This window comes from Microtus pennsylvanicus, chromosome 2 (assembly GCF_037038515.1).
Source record: "Microtus pennsylvanicus isolate mMicPen1 chromosome 2, mMicPen1.hap1, whole genome shotgun sequence".
NCBI classification, from domain to species: Eukaryota; Metazoa; Chordata; class Mammalia; order Rodentia; family Cricetidae; genus Microtus; species Microtus pennsylvanicus.
The window spans coordinates 42,117,516-42,135,568 of NC_134580.1; the positions used below are offsets into that span (position 1 = coordinate 42,117,516).

The window sequence follows — 18,053 nt, forward strand, 5'->3', positions numbered from 1 at the left end:
GTCGATTTCAAAGACCAGCAAGCATGGCAGCCTTAATTTTGATAATATTCTTTTTACAAATCCTCTGGAATAGCAACATTGTCACAGTGTTAGTGCTGATAAGCTTTTCCCTCCCAATACAGTACTTTTACATTATTTGATGTTGATCCTAGAGTAGAACATCCTCTCCAAAATAAGGTAAAGGTTTCTTTCTTCAATAACAGATTATCTTGAAAATGACTCTAAGCTGATTGTGGTGGCGCACGCCTGTAATCCCAGCACTGGAAAGGCAGAGGCAGGTGGATCTCTGAGTTTGAGGCTAGCCTCGGTTACAGAGTGAGTTCCAGGACAGTCAGGGCTATGTGGAAAAACCCTGTCTCGAATAACCTTAAAAAAATGAAGAGGAGGAGAAAATAAGAAAAAAACAGAGAAAATGTCCCTTTTAAGTATTTCTCTCTTACGTATCCTCCTGTCCAACAGAAATTAGTCCAGTGGTCACAGTAGCTGGGAGAGTCAGAACCTCCAGAGTCACCAAGTGCAGAATGAGGAACTTCAGCTGTTAGCCAGTGTTTTCTCCCTGATGTGGGAAGGACCACTGAAGGGAGGGGCTCGATTGTGACCACCGTAGCAGTTCAGGATCTGAAACATGTTAAGAATAGTGGCATTTCTCAGCAGACAAACTGCAGGATGAGAAGGGGAAATGAAAAAGCTGGCTCCTTAAGGCCAGAAAGAACCAGAAAAGGAGAACCACTAAAGATAGTTGGCAAGCTTTCCAAGTCTGACCCTGACAAGGAGGCAGTGTAGTAGGTGGGAGATGATAACTTCTCTCTCTTTGTGTCTTTCTGTAAAAAAGGGGTCAGTGTGCCTCGCCTTCCTGACCTCTGATTTCCTTGCCTGTGACTGGGTTTAGGAACAGTAAGAGCCTGGGCAGTCATTGCCGGGGTGGATCACACTGCCTATAGGTTGGTAAAGGGCACGGAGAAGAACCCCTCAAGAGACGGTTTCAAGGACCAGTGTCTGCTTTACTGCAGATAGTAGGAGCCTGTCAGCTGTGATTGGTTAGCACGTTACTTTGGATTGGACAGTATGAGCACTCCTAAGGACATTAAAGGAGACTTGGAGACTACAGACTTGTCAATGCGCTAGCCGCTAGCTACCTGTGATACTTCACAATTCAGTGCTCTGGCTTCAGGGAATACTCAGGAACTTGCTGTGCCATGCTCCTTACTTAGAAGCATATTGTGCCAAGGAGGCTGACCACCAGGTCGTGCCTGCACTTTCTCCTGCATGGCTAACTCATGGAGTTGTTCAAGAACTATATGAGAGTAAATACCTGCAGTTTGAGAGATCATAAAGAAATTTTTTGTCTTGCACTAAACCAAAATACCTTTCAAAGGCTGGAGATTTCATCTGCTGCAATAGTGTTGTAGCTCTCTCTGTGGCAGGTGTTTGGCATGGACCTGATTTCTGGCCAGGGGTTATTGCCGTTATTGAGCACATGTCGAGTATTTATGTTCCCCTAGAGACAGTAGGCATCTAACACCGAATGAAAATTCTGAAGTGATTAACAGTCCGAGCATCTCTGTTTCCAAGCACTGGCTTAGGAAGTACAAAGAGATTTATTTTATTTTTACCTCAGCCTAGTGGGGTCCAACTCATTTCCAAAGTAATTAATTGCATTCTCGTCTTGTTTGTGATGCAGAGCAGTTCAGCAGGACGATTGGGGATGTAATTTTGTTTCTGAACAGCAGCCTCAGCAGCTGTGTTCTGCTGACAGAGAAACAGGCCAGTGCTGGTAACTCTGGAGCTCCATCACTAATAGCACTGTGGTGCACACTGAGCTGCCTTGACGAATGAGTGAGGTTTGCTTGTTTTCCAGAGGCCAAGCCTGATGGAGCTGATTGTGCTGTTCTATATGCATGTCCACTTTCACTTAGCTGAATGGCGTGTCAGGCAGAGGCCTTCTTGCCCCCTCTGTTTCTTGGAATGTATTTAGGGGTTCCCCAGTTGAAACATTCCTCATATCAGAAACTTGAATTAGAGGAGTATACTATCAATGGGAGGGGGGAGCAGTTTTCAAAACAATATATACAAGTTGAAACAATGCATGTTTCAGAATAAAAACCAGGCTCTTGAGAGATATCTTGTTAAAATCAGAATGGTAGCAGTGGGTATAATAATAAGGTCCAGTTCCTTTGCAGTGTCTCCTAGCTTTTCTTCAGTGACTTTTATTATTTTAACAAAAGGTAAAATCTGTGAAAGGCTAAACCTGGGAGTTGGGGATCACTGAGCTGTCAAGTCTTCAGTTCTGATAGGTATGGCAGCTGCATTTGGAGCAGGGGCTCTTGAGCGAGGTCTTGCTTGACAGAACCCTCAGGAGCACCAGCCTTTGCCCCCCCCCCCCCCCCGCATCATCCCGGGCCTAGATGGAAAGCTTATTTTTGAATCATGTACTTGAAGTCTCTGTCAGCTGTATCTGGAGTCTCTAGCCTCTACCATGCCTATAACTCAGATCTTGTCCTTGCTCGTCTGTGTTACCCTCGACTCCACCATCCATTTGAGTGCAGCTCTACATGGCCCTGCTCTGAATATCTTCCTTCACTAGCATGCTGGAACTCTAGAGTGTAGATACCGTAACCTCACAGTCCAGTCCTTTCTGCTTTTTTGCTCAGCATGACCTCATGCCACTTGTCCCCCTTTATGCCCTGGGCCTTTGTTCCTGCTGCTCTTCACCCTCCACAACTCGTCTGGCTTGTTCACACTCAGCTTTCCCTGGGTTCTCACTGCACACACACCCCAGGATCAGAGCCAGCACTCCTGAGCGGCAGGTGTGCTCTTGGTATCGTCGGCTTTTCCTAGAGCTGGTGGACAGCAGTCCTTCTCATGTGTGCTTACAGGCATGAAAGAGGCTTCAGTAGCTGTCCAATGGATGGGAAACTATTTCACATTCTAAAATGTCTCCTTTTGTCAATACGAATTAAGAATGTGGATGAGAATAAGATGTACAGCTGTCCCCTGGTCTGCCATCATTTCTGCCTTTCGGTAGAGGAGAGGAGAGCATCTTAGGAACGTCAGATAGTCTCTCCCTTCCTCCCTCACTTCATTTAGTAAAAGAAAATAAAAGCATTTCTAAGGGAGTACAAGGGGTGCATGTGAGGTTCCTGGAATGTGGTCATTGGATTGATATTTTAGTTCTTGCTGTATACATGGCATAGCTTAGTGAGCAAAAAGCATGTGACTACTAGAAAGACAAGAGACAGACAGTGAGAGCTAGAGGGAGTATGTATGAGGAGACGGTTGGTTCAAAACCAGGACCTCTAGACACTGGAAAATAAGACTTGGAAGAGTTGGGGGCAGTGTAAAGGCACCTCCTGAATTGTCCCACCATGATGTAGCCAGGCCAAGATGTTTAGTTTTGCTCTGATTTTAATCTGTGGAATGATTATGTCTTCTTTCATCAGTATGCCTATAATTTAGCCTAAATGTTACGAAAGTGTTTTTGGAATTTTCTAAGCTATACAAACATCTGGAATTACCATTATTACATAGTGATTTCTGTGCTTCTGCTATATTGCTCTTTGAACTTTGAGTGGAACGTTCGCTACCCCCACTCCCAAGGCCTTTCCCAATGTTCCTCCACTCTGCATTGGTTGTATCAGCTGCTTTGCTACTTCTTATTGCAGCTCAGCCTGGGGTCATCAATCAACATGAGGTATCGGCAGGATGTGCCCTGTCGCTTGTGCATGTTAATGTGGCAAGAAGTCGACTTGACAGTTCTGTGGGAACAACACCCACATGTTATTCCTGATGGAATTGCCGGTCAGCCATGGAGTAAACTGTGTAAGGCCCTTAATGGGACCTTGTCCAGCAGATACTTTGAACTAGGGAATGAGAAGTGGGTTCTGCTGTTCGTCCTGCCTGTGTGCCACTAATGCTGAACTCACTGGTTCTTTAAGATTTTGTGTCTGTTGCTGGGAATGTCTGATATTAAGAAGCACGTAGGAATGCTAGATTTGGAAAGAAGAAATTACTGTGTTAGCTTTCTGCCATGTTCAATGTGAATAGTATATAATGCATCTTAAACTTTAAAGAACAGATTTCTCTACTTAAGAATTTTAAGCATTGGTTTAAAAGACTTTTTTTTAAAGGAAGCCTGAAACCTCTTATTATGCCTAAGCAGTTTAAGCTTGGGAAGTTCTTCCTTATGTCTGGCCCGAATCTTTCATAGTGTGAGTGCATTTCTTGTCGTTTGTACAAATGGAAAACAGCTGCTCAGCCTTCCCAACGACAACCCTTATGTGCTCACAGACAGAGAGAAGGTCACCCCAGTCTTCTTCCTCTGGACTAAGGGACTGATGCCTTTATCCCATCTGCAGAGTTTCCATTTCCCAGCCCTTTTAATCATTTCTTGATTTCCCCTCAGCTTTTCTACAGTCCTCCTTAAGTTCAGATTCCAAGCAGAACATAATATTCCAAGGCTCACCATTAGCCAAAGTCACTTCCTTCCCTTCCACCCTTCCCATGTGCCCCAGTTCATTCATACAGGAAATGGGTAACATTATCCACATCCAGGAAGATGAGATATGGAACTAACAGCAGACGGGGCCCAGTGTGTAGACAGTTAGCAAGACAGACTCAGTTCTATGTAAGAAACAGAGGCGTCCACCTCCTGCCTCCCCTTCAGGGCCCTCCCCTTCAGGGCCCAGTTAATGACACTGCAGCGTGGAAGTCACTGTTTTCTCCTAGCCTTTACTCTCCTGCACTTGTTTCCAGTTGTCAGTCAAAGGTGCATGCAATGATTGTCAACTCCCCAGGTCCTCGCCTCTGCTCCCAGGTCTCTTGCTGTGAAGCAGCTAGATGTGGGATGAGGGGTGTCATCTGTACCGATACCACTGAGATCCCGAGGTCAGAATGCTGAGGGAGCGGGTGCACACGGAGATGATGAGCAACTTGTTCTCTAGGGCCTGTTGCTTAGGGGAGATGCAGTGTGTGTTGAAACTTCTTGCTCAACACCATCCATGTTGCTTAGATCTCTGAGTGGTTTACAGTGTGACCTCTCTGCCCCCTCCAATTCCTTTTAAAAAAATGAAATTCCTGAGCAACAGTTAGGGCATTTTTGAAGTCATAACTGTCATATGAAGTAAGCATGCAGGTCTGACCAGCAAGTTCCACAGACTTCTCATGCCAAAGTACAGCTGAGCTCAAACACTCTTTATTTGTAACTGCAGGAAGCAGGGGACCTAGGCAAGTGCAGGCAGGAGGGCAAGAATGATTGCGTACTGTACCCCCTAAGTTACTTTCTAAGCACTTATCAAGTCTATTTTATATATCTGACAGAGAATTTACTAATAAACATTATGAATTCTTACCACGTTTTTGCTCTCTTCAGATATTAGATATCATTACAATTCAATGCCTGGCAGATGGTAATTATCCTTGTGTTTTGGATATTTTGCAATTTTTGTATTGCAACCAGTATTCACAAATGCCTGGGATGTCAGTGTTGGGGCAACTGATGCAGGGGTCATCCTGTATTAATGAATGAAAACAGGTCAGCAATATTTCACAGTAGGACACGGGTTTAGAAGTGCCAGCTTTGTGCCTGAGGATGTCCAGGTTCTAGAAAACTATGTTTTCGTGGCTTCTGCCCAGTCTTCACTAGAAGTGAGGCATACTGTTCTTGATTCCATTCTGGCTAACTTCCAGAAAGCTTGTGTACGGTGAAGAGACATCGAGTTGGGCAACTGGTTTGTTTTTCCTCCTTACTGAGGTCAGATTTCTAGTGGGGTCTGTAAAGACTACCTACCAGCTCATAGGTGAGGGCAAAACTTAAAGGTCTGGTGTTATACTGTAGTGAACTCGGATATCTGTTTTCTCACTCACTAAAACTGTGTCCTTCTGTCACCTAGCAGGCAGGCCTTTTGAGCACACGCTGCACTGAGGACAGAGGGGAGTACTGCTTTTATAACCTCTGCTTTCTCTTCTACAGTCTAACAGGCAGCCGGCTAAGCTAAACCTTCTCACCTGCCAGGTGAAACCAAATGCGGAGGACAAGAAGTCTTTTGACCTGATATCACGTGAGTCCTGTTTTTAATACCTGTTTGGTCACTGTGGTTTTGACAGCTACAGGTCTAGGTATTTAAGCACCAAAACTTTTCAAAATGGGGTTCCTCAAAGTTAACCCCCAGCTTGTTGAGGGAGACCCCTGGGAACCCTTTTTGTTTGCTCACTTCCTTGTTTGAGGCAGAATCAATCTTATTTTGTCCCCAAAACTAACCTTGAATTCGAGCAATCCTGCCTCAGCTCCTCTAGTCTCTGGATCTATGGATTTTTGCACTGTGAAGGCCTAGCAAGTCCTGTGTGATTGCGTTTAGAATGTAAATGAATGACTGGGTGTATGGTCATGCATACTTTAGGGAGGGGTAGGTAGAGCTGTGAGTTGGAGGCCAGCCTGTTGTACCTGTCAAGTTCAGGGCAGTCAGGCCTGCAAAATGAGGCCCTGTCTCAGAAGAAAATGAGTAAGACTCTGAGCTTATGCAGTAAACTGTTTCTAATGTCCCCTCAGACAAGTTTTCTAATTATATTACTATGTCACTCATTAGTCTGCAATGATATGCGTCTTGATGTGAAGCCCAGACACTACAGTGATAGGCAGTTCCAGCTTGCACCTGTTGATTAAGGAGCACTGGTATAGATGCAGAAGTGTATTGCACTTCTGCATCTATTGCAACACGTCTGACTTGTCCATTGCATCCTCGCAAAAATCGGGCTCTTCAAGGAAAAATCGGCTCCCTTGCTTCGAACAGTTTCTTTGAAACTCATTGAATTGTTGTCACCACACCCCTCACTTTTGTCACTGCGTGGGACTTGCTTTTCTCCTTGATGAGGGAGCAAGACCAACCACCCGCTCTCTGCCTGTGTCTTGTGTTCTCGGTGTTCAGCAGGTGGCGTGATGTACTGTTTTGGTAGCCTGCACTTGCTGACACACTATGCAGCCGAGGGGAGTCCTTCTACGCTGCTCTACAGAACAGTGGGACTCAGCTGGGCGTGTATAACTCAAGGGAGAGCACTTGTCTGGCACATGCTCACTTCCATTCCCAGCACCTCAAAACCAAACAGATAGCTAGGATAGACCAGAACCACTCTTTTTATCCTGAAACACTGCAACACCAACGTAAAGCCCAGCACGACAGGCTGGGAGCCAGATGACTTGTGTAGAAGCGTGGATGCACAGTCCTGCTCTTGAAGCTCCCTGGCAAAGTCCTATGATTGAATCCTTTGTGAGGATCTTCAGCTGGAGGCTAAGTCTCCTGCAGCACCTCCGTGCAGTTCAGATTCCCTATGATTTCTGCGATTACTTGGATAATTGGCGGCAATTACTATATGACTTGGTTATTAATAGGTATCAGTTATTGAGGGTCTACATCTGTCAGGTGTATAATATTGTTAATTTCCACAAAAGATAATCAGTTTCCCATTTTACAGGGAAGAAAGCTAGGTGGCTTGGGCCAGGTCACCAGCAAAGAGGACAGTCTCAAGTGCACTTTGTTCTTTTTTTTTTTTTTTTTTTTGGTTTGGTTTTTCGAGAGAGGGTTTCTCTGTGGCTTTGGGGCCTGTCCTGGAACTAGCTCTGTAGACCAGGCTGGTCTTGAACTCACAGAGATCTGCCTGCCTCTGCCTCCCGAGTGCTGGGATTAAACGCGTGCTAAGGGTGCTGAGTGGGAAGGCCTGCCTGGATCAGTCACATAAGGAAGTGTTCTGTGTTGCCAGAGTCAAATATGTTGAAGCACTAGAACCGTCCTATGTTTTTAAAATGAACTTCCCTGTCTGCTGTATCTGTTAGGCCTTCCTGAAAGGCAGAGGTCGAACCTGTCTCCCATGGATCCTGATTCAGCTAGAGAGCATCCCATTCAGGGCCAAGAGTGCAACTTGAGTTCCTATAGCAGCTGGACTATCAGGAGGAGCGGGGAATCCTTTCTTGCAGAAGTACCATCTTGTGTCAGTTTGCCACTGAAACCCCTATGGGTCAGATAGGACCTGTCCCGTCTTCAATTTGTCTTTCAAAGAAGCAGTCTCAGCACAAATGAGACTTAGTCAAGAAAGCAAATGCAAGACTGTCTCAAAAAAATGCCTACTTTAGTGTGCTTGGTATTTGTGACCATTTATTTTAGTCCTTTGTACTTAAAGGAAAATAATTAATAAAGTGAATTGTTAAGCTACTGATACATAATGGTATAAAAATAATACTAAGCTCTTAGTTTATATATTTTCAGGAACTTTAAAATTGATTATGCATGCTTGCCAATATTCTACTTTCTGAGATGTTGTATTTTTGTGTTTTAGATAATAGAACATACCACTTTCAGGCAGAAGATGAGCAGGATTATGTAGCGTAAGTACTTTCAAAATGATGATGCAATGGTTTGAAGTTAAAGCATTATTAACTACCCTGGTGACTTGTTACACTTCTTTCCTGCCCGTGGACCTTCACACTTTGCTCTTCTCTCCATCTGTCCTGCCCACCAGGGATGTTCAGCTCCAGCCTCAGTATCCCTAGGATTGTCGCTCCCTTCTCTCTGCCTCTTGCTTCTTCACATGACTTCTCTGGTCCACATCCATGCACAGCCATTTAGAGATATATCCCTGGGCTCCTTGAGAACAAGCCTTGCTCATCCCTCATTAGGTGTCTTGCTTTATGTTTGGTCACAAATGGGAACCATTTGAGATGTTCTTGGGTACTACCTGGATGCTTAGTTGTTCTTACGAGAGAAGCAGAAGAGGCTGGCTCTAATGAGACACTGGCAGCGTCCTCTTGATGGACAAGCATGGCACAGTCAGAGAAAACCTGGTCACATACCACCGGGCTACCTCCAAGTCAGTTTCACTCCTTTTCCCCTCTGGTAGCCTGCCTGGAGTTCAAATGGCAGTTTGTTGTGTTCTCAGCTATTTTCGTTGGTGTCAAAGCAGTCAGTTAAGCCATTTTTGAAGTGTTTACAACTTTATTTCTTATAAGTAATTTGGACCAAGTTTCATGAACTACCAAAACTCATTGTTGTTTTCCTTCCGTAACTCCATGGAGCCACAGAGTTCTGTTTAGATCCATTTGTTTCACTTACCTCTCCTCTTCTCATGCTTCTTTCCTCTGGAGTATTTTACTTTTCCCAATCTCAGACAATGATAAAGGAATCTGAAAGAGAACAAGAAATGGACCAGAAGTAGGTCTAGTTGGGAGAAAGAACAGAGGAGCTCATGAAGGCCAGCCAGCTGCCAAGAATTATGAGAATGTGATATTAAAGCAGACAGAGCCCTGCCCTAGGGATGAGACAGGCCACATAACATGGTGCTGGCTCTCGGCTCAGGGACCAAGAGGAGGCCTGTGTACTGGGGGCATCCAGACTGCACACACCTTGGATTCTTAGGGCGCTGCTGAAAGATGGTTTTCTACAGACAGGTAACCCTGGCCTGAACCAGGAAAGCTACAAAAGTGTTTTCTGCCTTCCCACTGGAGGGAACCGATGGCTTGATATTGTGGCATAGAGCTGCCTGGCTGGAGGGACAGGAATGAGAAAGGAAAATGCCAGGAAAGCTGTCCCCCAACCCACTCCAGATTCAGAGAGGTGCTGAGGTACCTTGTGCCTTGTTAAGCAAGTACACAATGGTCCAGTGCCCGTGTTCACAGTCCCAGGAAGTGAGCATTTTAACCAGACAATTCCCAGACTTATTTTTTCCTAATTCTCTCTTCCCTGGTCCTCAAAGCCCTAAGTGGAAGACAAATGAGAACCCTGAAGCAGGGAAGGAACCTCTTTCCTCCTTTATCCTGTTCTCTTAGCTCAACCTCAAACCTTCCATATCTTAGGTCTTGTTAGGTACAGGTTTCCTTCCTGTGGGGTGTGAAACTCATAGTAAAAGGTTCCCATCAGTCTTTGGGTTTCTTGTTGTTTGTTTGTTTGTTTGTTTGTTTGTTTGGAGACAGGGTTTCTCTGTATAGCCCTGACTGCCCTGAAACTCATTATGTAAACCAAGCTGGCTTTGACATCTGAGGTCTACCTGCCTCTGCCTCCTGAGTCCTGGGATTAAAAGCATGCAGTACCACCACTTGACCCTTCAGTCCATCTTGATGTTACTGGCTGTTTTGTACTTTGAATATTCTTGGATATTCTGGAAAGGAAGATGGGCTTTCTTTCCCCTCTTCATCATTTATCTCCAGGATTACATAGCAACACTGACTTCCTTTCTCATGTGAACTGTCCAGTGAAATTAAAGATTTCTTCTCACCGGGGAAAGGGCAGGTAACAGCAGGTGCATATTTGAAGTCTGGAGACCTGGATGCTAGTCCAGACTCTGCTGTCTAAGTGTATTTGGTTCTTCAGACATGATCTGACCTAAGTTTCTCGCCCAGAGGAGCTGAGTGGGTAGGGGTTACATACATCACAACACTTGGAGAGTGAAATAAAACATACAACCCTACTGGCATGTGGCAGTTTCTTTTTTAGCTTAGAAACTCAAACTAAGTTTTGTAGCTTGTATCGTTTATTACTGTTTTTTTTTTTTTGGTTTTGGAGGGTGTTTTTGTTTTTTGTCTGCCTGGTAAAACAGTGGCTCTCAACCTATGGGAGTGTCGAATGACCCTTTATAGGGTCACATATCAAATATCCTGCATATCAGATATTTGCATCACAATACCTAATAGTAGCAAAATTACAATTATGAAGTAGAAACAAAAATAATTTTATGGTTGAGGGTCACTACAGCATGAGAAACTGTATTAAAAGTCACAGCATTGGGAATGTTGAGAGCCGCTGCTTTGTCACGGGCTGGGTTGCACTCAGTTGGTAAAGGGCTTCGAGCCCAGCATGGCATAGACAGACCTACTGGTGCTGGCTACTTTGAAGTCAGCCTGGGACATGTGAGACCTTGTCACACCGTCACTAGATTCCTGGCCCTTGTGAAACGCAACTACCCCATTCTGTTCTACTAAATTTGAATTATTTATTTTGAAAACTAATTAATTGTCCTTAAATGCACATTTCCTGGTTATCTGAACAAACTTTTTTTAATCATGAGTCCATGGTAAAGAGACATGTATGGCCTAATGGGTACTCTGAAAGTGTAGATTATGTTGTAACCCAGTCCAACTTAAGACCTTGGATAAGTCATAAATTCTCTGTCTTCCTGGCCTTAATGTATTTTAACCTGTAAGGTAGAGGCTCTGAGAGGATTCTGTTTTTAAAACTCTGCAAATCTAGTGCCTAAGAGATTCTGATCCACATGGGGTATCCAGGTGTCACAGCGAGGAAAGCAAAACCGAGCCTGTGCTCAGAGTGAGGATCCAGTAAGAGTCCAGAGTGAAGGGCTGCCATCGACCTGCTGAAACAGGTTTCTTGAATTGGGCTAGAAAAGCGGCTCAGGGTTTTGAGCACGTACTGCTTTTCCAGAGTTCTACAGTGCAGTCCACAGCACATTTTGTGGCTCAAAACCACCTGTAACTCCAGATCCAGGGGATCTGATGCCTCTGACCTCCTTAGGCACCTGCACGTGCTTGCTTGTGCACACACAAATTTAAAATAATTTTCTAAAGTTTTTTAAAATGCAATTTCTGTCTTCTAACTTGAGACTAATAGAACTAAAAGAACAAATGCTAAGTAATTTAAAGTGTATTGGACACCCCACCCACTCCTAAGCCTGCTTCCCAAGGGCTCTATTTTCTGTGTCATCATAGAAATAAAATGCTGGGATGGTTCTCAAAACAAACTGAAGTTGAGCGCCACCTAGAGCCAAGTGTGTGACTTGCAAACATATCACCTAGCAGCCTGGTGAAACTTTTAAATCTCTTGCTGTTGTATTTGCTCCATAGGTTTTATAAGTAGTACTTTGCTTCATATTCTGTCACCCTGTATTTCATCATAACAGTGGCCCCAGGCTTGAACTTATTATTAAGAGCAAACCTTAGCTGTCTGTGTTATAAGTGTATAAAAGCAATGAGTTGGCCGTATTTTTGTTTGTTTTCTTTTTGAAGAGTAAATTTTGGGCTTTTTTTCTCATTAGTGAAAAAATATGAGGGTTTTTTGTTTGTTTTCGTTGGTGGTGGTTTTGGGGGGGGTCTTTTGTGGGGGTATTAATACAGAGTTTCTCTATGCAACTTTGGCTGTCCTGGAACTCATTCTATAGAGCAGGATGACCTCAAACTCAGAGATCCACCTGCCTCTGCCTCCAAAGTACTGGGATTAAAGGCACACACCACCACCACCTAGCTAATGCAAACTTATTTTATCTTTGTAAAATTACAGAAAGGGAATATAACTGTGTAACCCTCCTCAGTTTTTCCCAAAAGAAGAGCACATTTTGGTTAACATTTTTTAACTTTCTCTAAAAAACATGAATGTATAATTGATACATATATGTAAGTTTGTTTTTATGACTTTAAAAAAGTTTTTCAGCTCTGTTTCACAACACGTATTCTCAAAGTGTCTCCTGTGTCATAAATTTTTTTTTTTGATGGAGCCAACTAGATGGCTCAGTAGTAAAGGCACCTGCTGACAAACCTGACAACCTGAGTTCCACTTCCAGGACCCACACGGTGGAAGGAGAGAGCGGGCGTCCTCCACACACATAAGAAAACAAAACAAAAAGCAATAAATAAGTGTGTCATTAAAAAGCATTTGGAAATGTACGTTTTATGCTTTCCTTGTTAGACTTTCTCGTTTTACACAGAGCTTGGTAACAGGGTTTGTTCAGTGCATGAAGCATCTCACTGCCAGTCCTGCCTGGTGTTGTTATGTTGCTTTTCCATCACTGACAAATTCTCAACAGAAGCATGCCACCCAAAACCCAAGCCAGGTATCGCCTTCAAGGCCTAAATGACCCACTTACGGTGTCTAGATCTGGTGTCTTAAGGGTTCCCCCACCTCCCTGACCAGCAGCACTGGGAGTCTTTGGAGGTTGTTTCAAATTTAACTCCCATAGCTGCATTCTTCAAATTGTGTGTCATGCTTCCAAGTTACTGTGCTCCTTTCCTGACTGCTGTTAGTATACCCTTCATTTTTACTGTTAAATGTCCTTGAAGCTATAGGCTGCCAGAGAGTAGACTCTTTCTGTATTGAATACTTTTCACCAGTCACCATTTCTTATCATCCTTGTACTGCTTGAGCTTTCTATGAATCCTTGTCAGTCAATCACCCCTGTGTATTCGTGCAGGTCCTCGGTTACAGCATCCTTCCGTCATCCACTCTGGCACTCTCTCTCTGCATCATCTGTTCCAGCCCTCTATCTATCTGTGTGTCATCTACTCCAGCCATCTCTCTCTTGTCCTGTATGTTACTTTCCACTATTTTGTTTCTATAATTATATGTGTTTAATTTTTTTAGGTGTTTTTTTATTATGTGTACAGTGTTCTGTCTGTCAGCATGCCTGCACACCAGAAGAGGGCACCAGATCTCATTACAGATGGTTGTGAGCCACCCTGTGGTTGCTGGGAATTGAACTCAGGACCTCCGGAAGAACAGCCAGTGCTCTTAACCTCTGAGCCAGCCCCTGTGTGATTTGAATTTTGTGATTTGAATTTTGTGGTTTTATGATTGAATCTAGGACCTCGCATGTGCTCAAACAATCCTAACCATCGCTTTTCATCCAATTTAGTTTTCCATTTCTTCTCACTTTATTGCTGTCTTTTTTGAGGGGAGGGTTGTGAACGTGCCCCTTGAAAGTAGGTTTCCAGTGGAGGAAGACAGTGGTGGCTGTGCCCTTATGAAGGCTACATTCCTCTGGTATATTCACCACAGGTGGATATCAGTACTGACGAATAGCAAAGAAGAGGCCCTAACCATGGCCTTCCGTGGTGAGCAGAGCACAGGAGAGAACAGTCTGGAGGATCTGACCAAAGCCATCATTGAAGATGTACAGCGGCTCCCTGGGAACGACATTTGCTGTGATTGCGGCTCATCAGGTATTTGCCCTGTGCACAGACTCCCTGGTTCAGCATCCTTTCTCTTTCTGTGTATTCTTCATTGAGGCAGTTGCTCAAATTCCTTAGCAATTTGTAGGCCAACTTAGCCATACACACAGCTCAGGTTCCTTACAGGGATAATTCACAACCTATTCATCAAGATGGTTACATCTCCGTACATGTGCCTCATGGTCACTAAATAAATGAGGACAGAACATGGTGTTCATGTTATAAGTCCCCAGTCTGCCACTGCAGCCAGAACAGTGTTTAATGCAAGATCATTCTTGGTCTTACCTGCAGGCTGGGATCAGGAAAGCCCTCCCTCGATACTCACTTGATAAAACTCTGCTTGAAATCGCCTGGCATGTGATACAGACTTCCCCATCCCCTGAGAAGCCTTTCCTGATCTCTGTACCAAGGAGGCATCCCCACTCCTCGGGCTCCTGTTTGCAGAAAACAGGGCATTGGCAAGGGAGTGCAGTACACTAAGGATTTGCTGGGTATTCCGTGTTTTCTACCACGCTGTCCTCACAGAGCATGTGTCAGTGAGGTACTAGTGGCTTCCTCTTAGAGATGAGACCCCATGTGGGCATGAAAGTGATTTGCTTAAGGTCAAAATGCAAACCTGGTGCTGCTGAGGACTAGGCTGGAAAGATGGATCAGAGCTACTCGTATCCTAACTGTTGACTATGGCTGTAGAATTCACTACTTAACAGGCTTGCAGCTCCATCACCTGGTGTGAGTGACTGGGGCAAGAAGGGAAACCCTGGCACAAGGCCTGGGAATGTTCCATAGGATCTCTAGGGAGAGGACTGAAGCTCCATTTTGGTTTTTAATACCACATGGTAGGGATACCGATTCCCACATTTAACCTTTCCCTTGTGCTAATTCTTCCCAAGGTTGATGCTGTGAGTTCTTCCGCAGCCAGCACTCTGAATGACATGTCTTGTTTCATAAAATGTTTTCCACAGAACCCACATGGCTTTCAACCAACTTGGGTATTTTGACCTGTATAGAATGTTCCGGAATCCATAGGGAAATGGGGGTTCACATTTCTCGTATTCAGTCTTTGGAACTAGACAAATTAGGAACTTCTGAACTCTTGGTAAGTTCTGCCCTGTACTTTAGAAGAAAAGTTCATTGTCTAAAACATATTAACATACTCCTCTTAAGAGTGTTTTTTTCTAATGGCTACAAATAATTATCAAATGCAATGGATTTGCCTAAACACTTAGGATTTAATTTTATGTGATATATAATGTTTACTGTTTATTTCTGTTTCCTTTTTAAGAAAAAAAGTAGTCCATGCTGGACTTGTCCCCTCAGGAAGGGCTTTTCTCAAGTTGCTTTCTTCCGTTAGGGATTAGTTTTCATACAGTTCACTACAATGGCACTTAAAGCATGTGTGCAGTATACTTAGTGGCTTATATTAAAACTAACAACAAAAGCTTTTCCCAGTTTAATCTTTGCTACTGCGTATTTGTAAAGTTACATATGACCTGTTACCTAGTGTCACAAAACCCAATTACTCCATAGCCTAACTTACATAGCTACTGATGGAATAAATTGCTTTATAAACTTGAAAAATATGAAGGCTATGAATACTTATATGTGTTTTTCGTTTCAGTTTCTCATCAAATTTGAAATCTTTGTATAGTTCCTCTGGTCCTTGTGATACACTGAAAATTGTAATGAAAGGCCCAGGTGGCTCCCCCATTAAAGCCTGTGGCCAGGGTCCTTGCTATGAATAATTTAACCCTAGTGTGAAAGACTAAGAATGAAGTTGGTTTAAGTGAAACTGAACTGAGATGAAAGGTCTCTCTTGAGGATCAGGAGAGCAGTAGACCCAGCTCAGCACAAGTCTTATCTGTATAGGAGCACCAAAAAGGCAAGGCAGTAGCCACTCCACTTGTGTTTGATGAACCTATTCATTTAGGAAGTAGGAAATCGTACTTTCAGTTTCACTTTATAGAAAACAGTCTCAGTAATAATGAGCCCTGGAACACATTCTCCCACAGTACAGAAATGGTGCCATGACAGCCCTTTGCTTACAGACGTGAGAGCTAATCTTCCACCAGAGATGAGAAAGTCCAAGTGTTAAATATTCACTGAACAAGAAACCCAAGACTTTTCTACCCAAATACCATCTGTATGGATGTCTCTTGAGTTTTCTACCCAAAGACCATCTGCATGGATGTCTCTTGAGTTTTGCATAAATCTCGGAATTGTGCATATGACAAAAGGCCCTCCTAAAGGACACAGACATTTTCATGGAACAATCCTGAGTCTGGAAGCAAAATGTCTTGTGGGTACCCACAGCGCCCTCCTAAAGGACACAGACATTTTCATGGAACAATCCTGAGTCCGGAAGCAAAATGTCTTGTGGGTACCCACAGCACCCTAATCTCTACCCAGGAAGGGAATAATCTACTTTCTTTTCTTCCGTATTGTGTGAAAAGCTATTGTTCGTACGTTTAGGCTCCCATGCGAAGGTCCGTCTGATCTCAGAAACTTTATGTGGGGGATTAAGTCTTGTTCATCATATAATATCTGTAGACATTGTTTGTCTTGACCCCACCAGATTCTGGACACCTCTGAGAATAAGTGCCTGGCATGTGACAGGTGCTCAGGAAATGTCTACTAATCAGAAAAGGGGATAGTTTGTATACTCAGAGTCGGATGAAGAAAAACACATAGACAAAAATCTTGAAAGCAAACAGTAGAAGTCTATTAACCAGTGGTAGAGAGTTCACTATGTTCTTTATGTTTATATTACAGCTGGCCAAGAATGTAGGAAATAATAGTTTTAACGATATTATGGAAGCAAATTTACCCAGCCCTTCACCAAAGCCCACCCCTTCAAGTGATATGTAAGTATTTTGAATATATGAATTCTTCACCATTCTATCCTCTTCCCCTCCCTCACCAGAAAAAAGAAAGAAAGAACTAGTTAATGGTTACAGTATCTTCCCCATTATCAAGAAAAAGCTATGAAGGTATTTTGAAGCATGTCTCTGGAAGAGGCAAGCTTCCTCTTAGCAGTACCCGCCCTGGGAGCTGCTACTGAATACCAGCTCCGTAGAGCAGATCCTCGGGGACAGTCATGTCTAGTCACAGTGTGCTATGGTAAAAGACATGTCAAGGCAGTGGCCAGAGAGCACTGTCGTACTGTCCAAGATGCAGAAGCTGAACAACCCACTCAGCAAGTCTGGGGAGGCTGACATTTCGTCTGATGTGTTTCAATGGGAGTACAAAATGACAGAGTATAAGAAAACAAACCGGCTTTCCTTACCAGGATTAAAATCTCAGTACCCAGAACTCAGCTCTTACGCTTCTTGAAACTAGTGTCTATTGTGTGATAGAAAAAATATCAGAAGAAAGGGAATCTATGACTACCAGGCAGTGAAACCCTATACAGATGAGAAAAAACTTAAGTCTCATGGCCTGGTTTACGTGATTTCCAAGAATGTTGGTAAATTTTAAACAGAAAAGCACAGTCCAAAATAGACTGTCTTTTGGGAAAGGAGAAAGTGGGAAATGGGGAAGAAGACACATGCCCTCTGGACCTATACCCACTGTCAAAATCGGAAACCGATTTGTGGCTAAATTTGGTGATTAAATCCTTCTCATTACTCCACTGTCTACTCAGAAACCAAATACATTTCCATACAAAGTTCTGGCCGGGCGGTGGTGGCGCACGCCTTTAATCCCAGCACTCGGGAGGCAGAGGCAGGTGGATCTCTGTGAGTTCAAGGCCAGCCTGGTCTACAGCCAGGACATGAACCAAAAACTATGGAGAAACCCTGTCTCGAAAATTAAAAAAAAAAAAAATTCTGTATGATCGTGGTGTATGCCTTATTAAAAAGACTTTAAGGGGGAAAGGTTGCAGGTGTTTCTGTCCATAGTCAGCTGGCAATGGTGCTGTGGCCCAGGGTGGTAAGGCAGGAAGTGGGGGTGGGGGGACGACTGCTTACCTCACAGCAGCCAGAAAGCAGAGCGAGCAGGAAGTGGCCCAGAAGCCATACCCTTCACAGATGACATAATACATCCACCACTACCTCCAGCTAGCCCTTCTAATAGTTCATCCTACCATGAGCCCACAGGCGCATCCACCCATCAGGTCAGTGCCCTC

At 43.9% G+C, this 18,053-nt stretch overlaps 1 protein-coding gene across 5 annotated transcripts in view; it reads left to right on the forward strand.

Annotated features, from left to right (window-relative positions):
- The window catches only part of Asap1 (ArfGAP with SH3 domain, ankyrin repeat and PH domain 1), a 284,912-nt gene that overhangs the window by 225,500 nt on the left and 41,359 nt on the right, over window positions 1-18,053 (forward strand). For all 5 annotated transcript variants that reach the window (XR_012909632.1, XM_075960908.1, XM_075960911.1 and 2 more), the window contains exons 14-18: window positions 5,969-6,056; window positions 8,323-8,371; window positions 13,758-13,921; window positions 14,893-15,026; window positions 16,700-16,791. Coding sequence is in view for 4 of the 5 variants with exons in the window: in XM_075960908.1 (XP_075817023.1) it covers window positions 5,969-6,056; window positions 8,323-8,371; window positions 13,758-13,921; window positions 14,893-15,026; window positions 16,700-16,791 (527 nt within the window). In the remaining variant the exon portion in view is untranslated. The remainder of the gene's footprint in view (window positions 1-5,968; window positions 6,057-8,322; window positions 8,372-13,757; window positions 13,922-14,892; window positions 15,027-16,699; window positions 16,792-18,053) is intronic.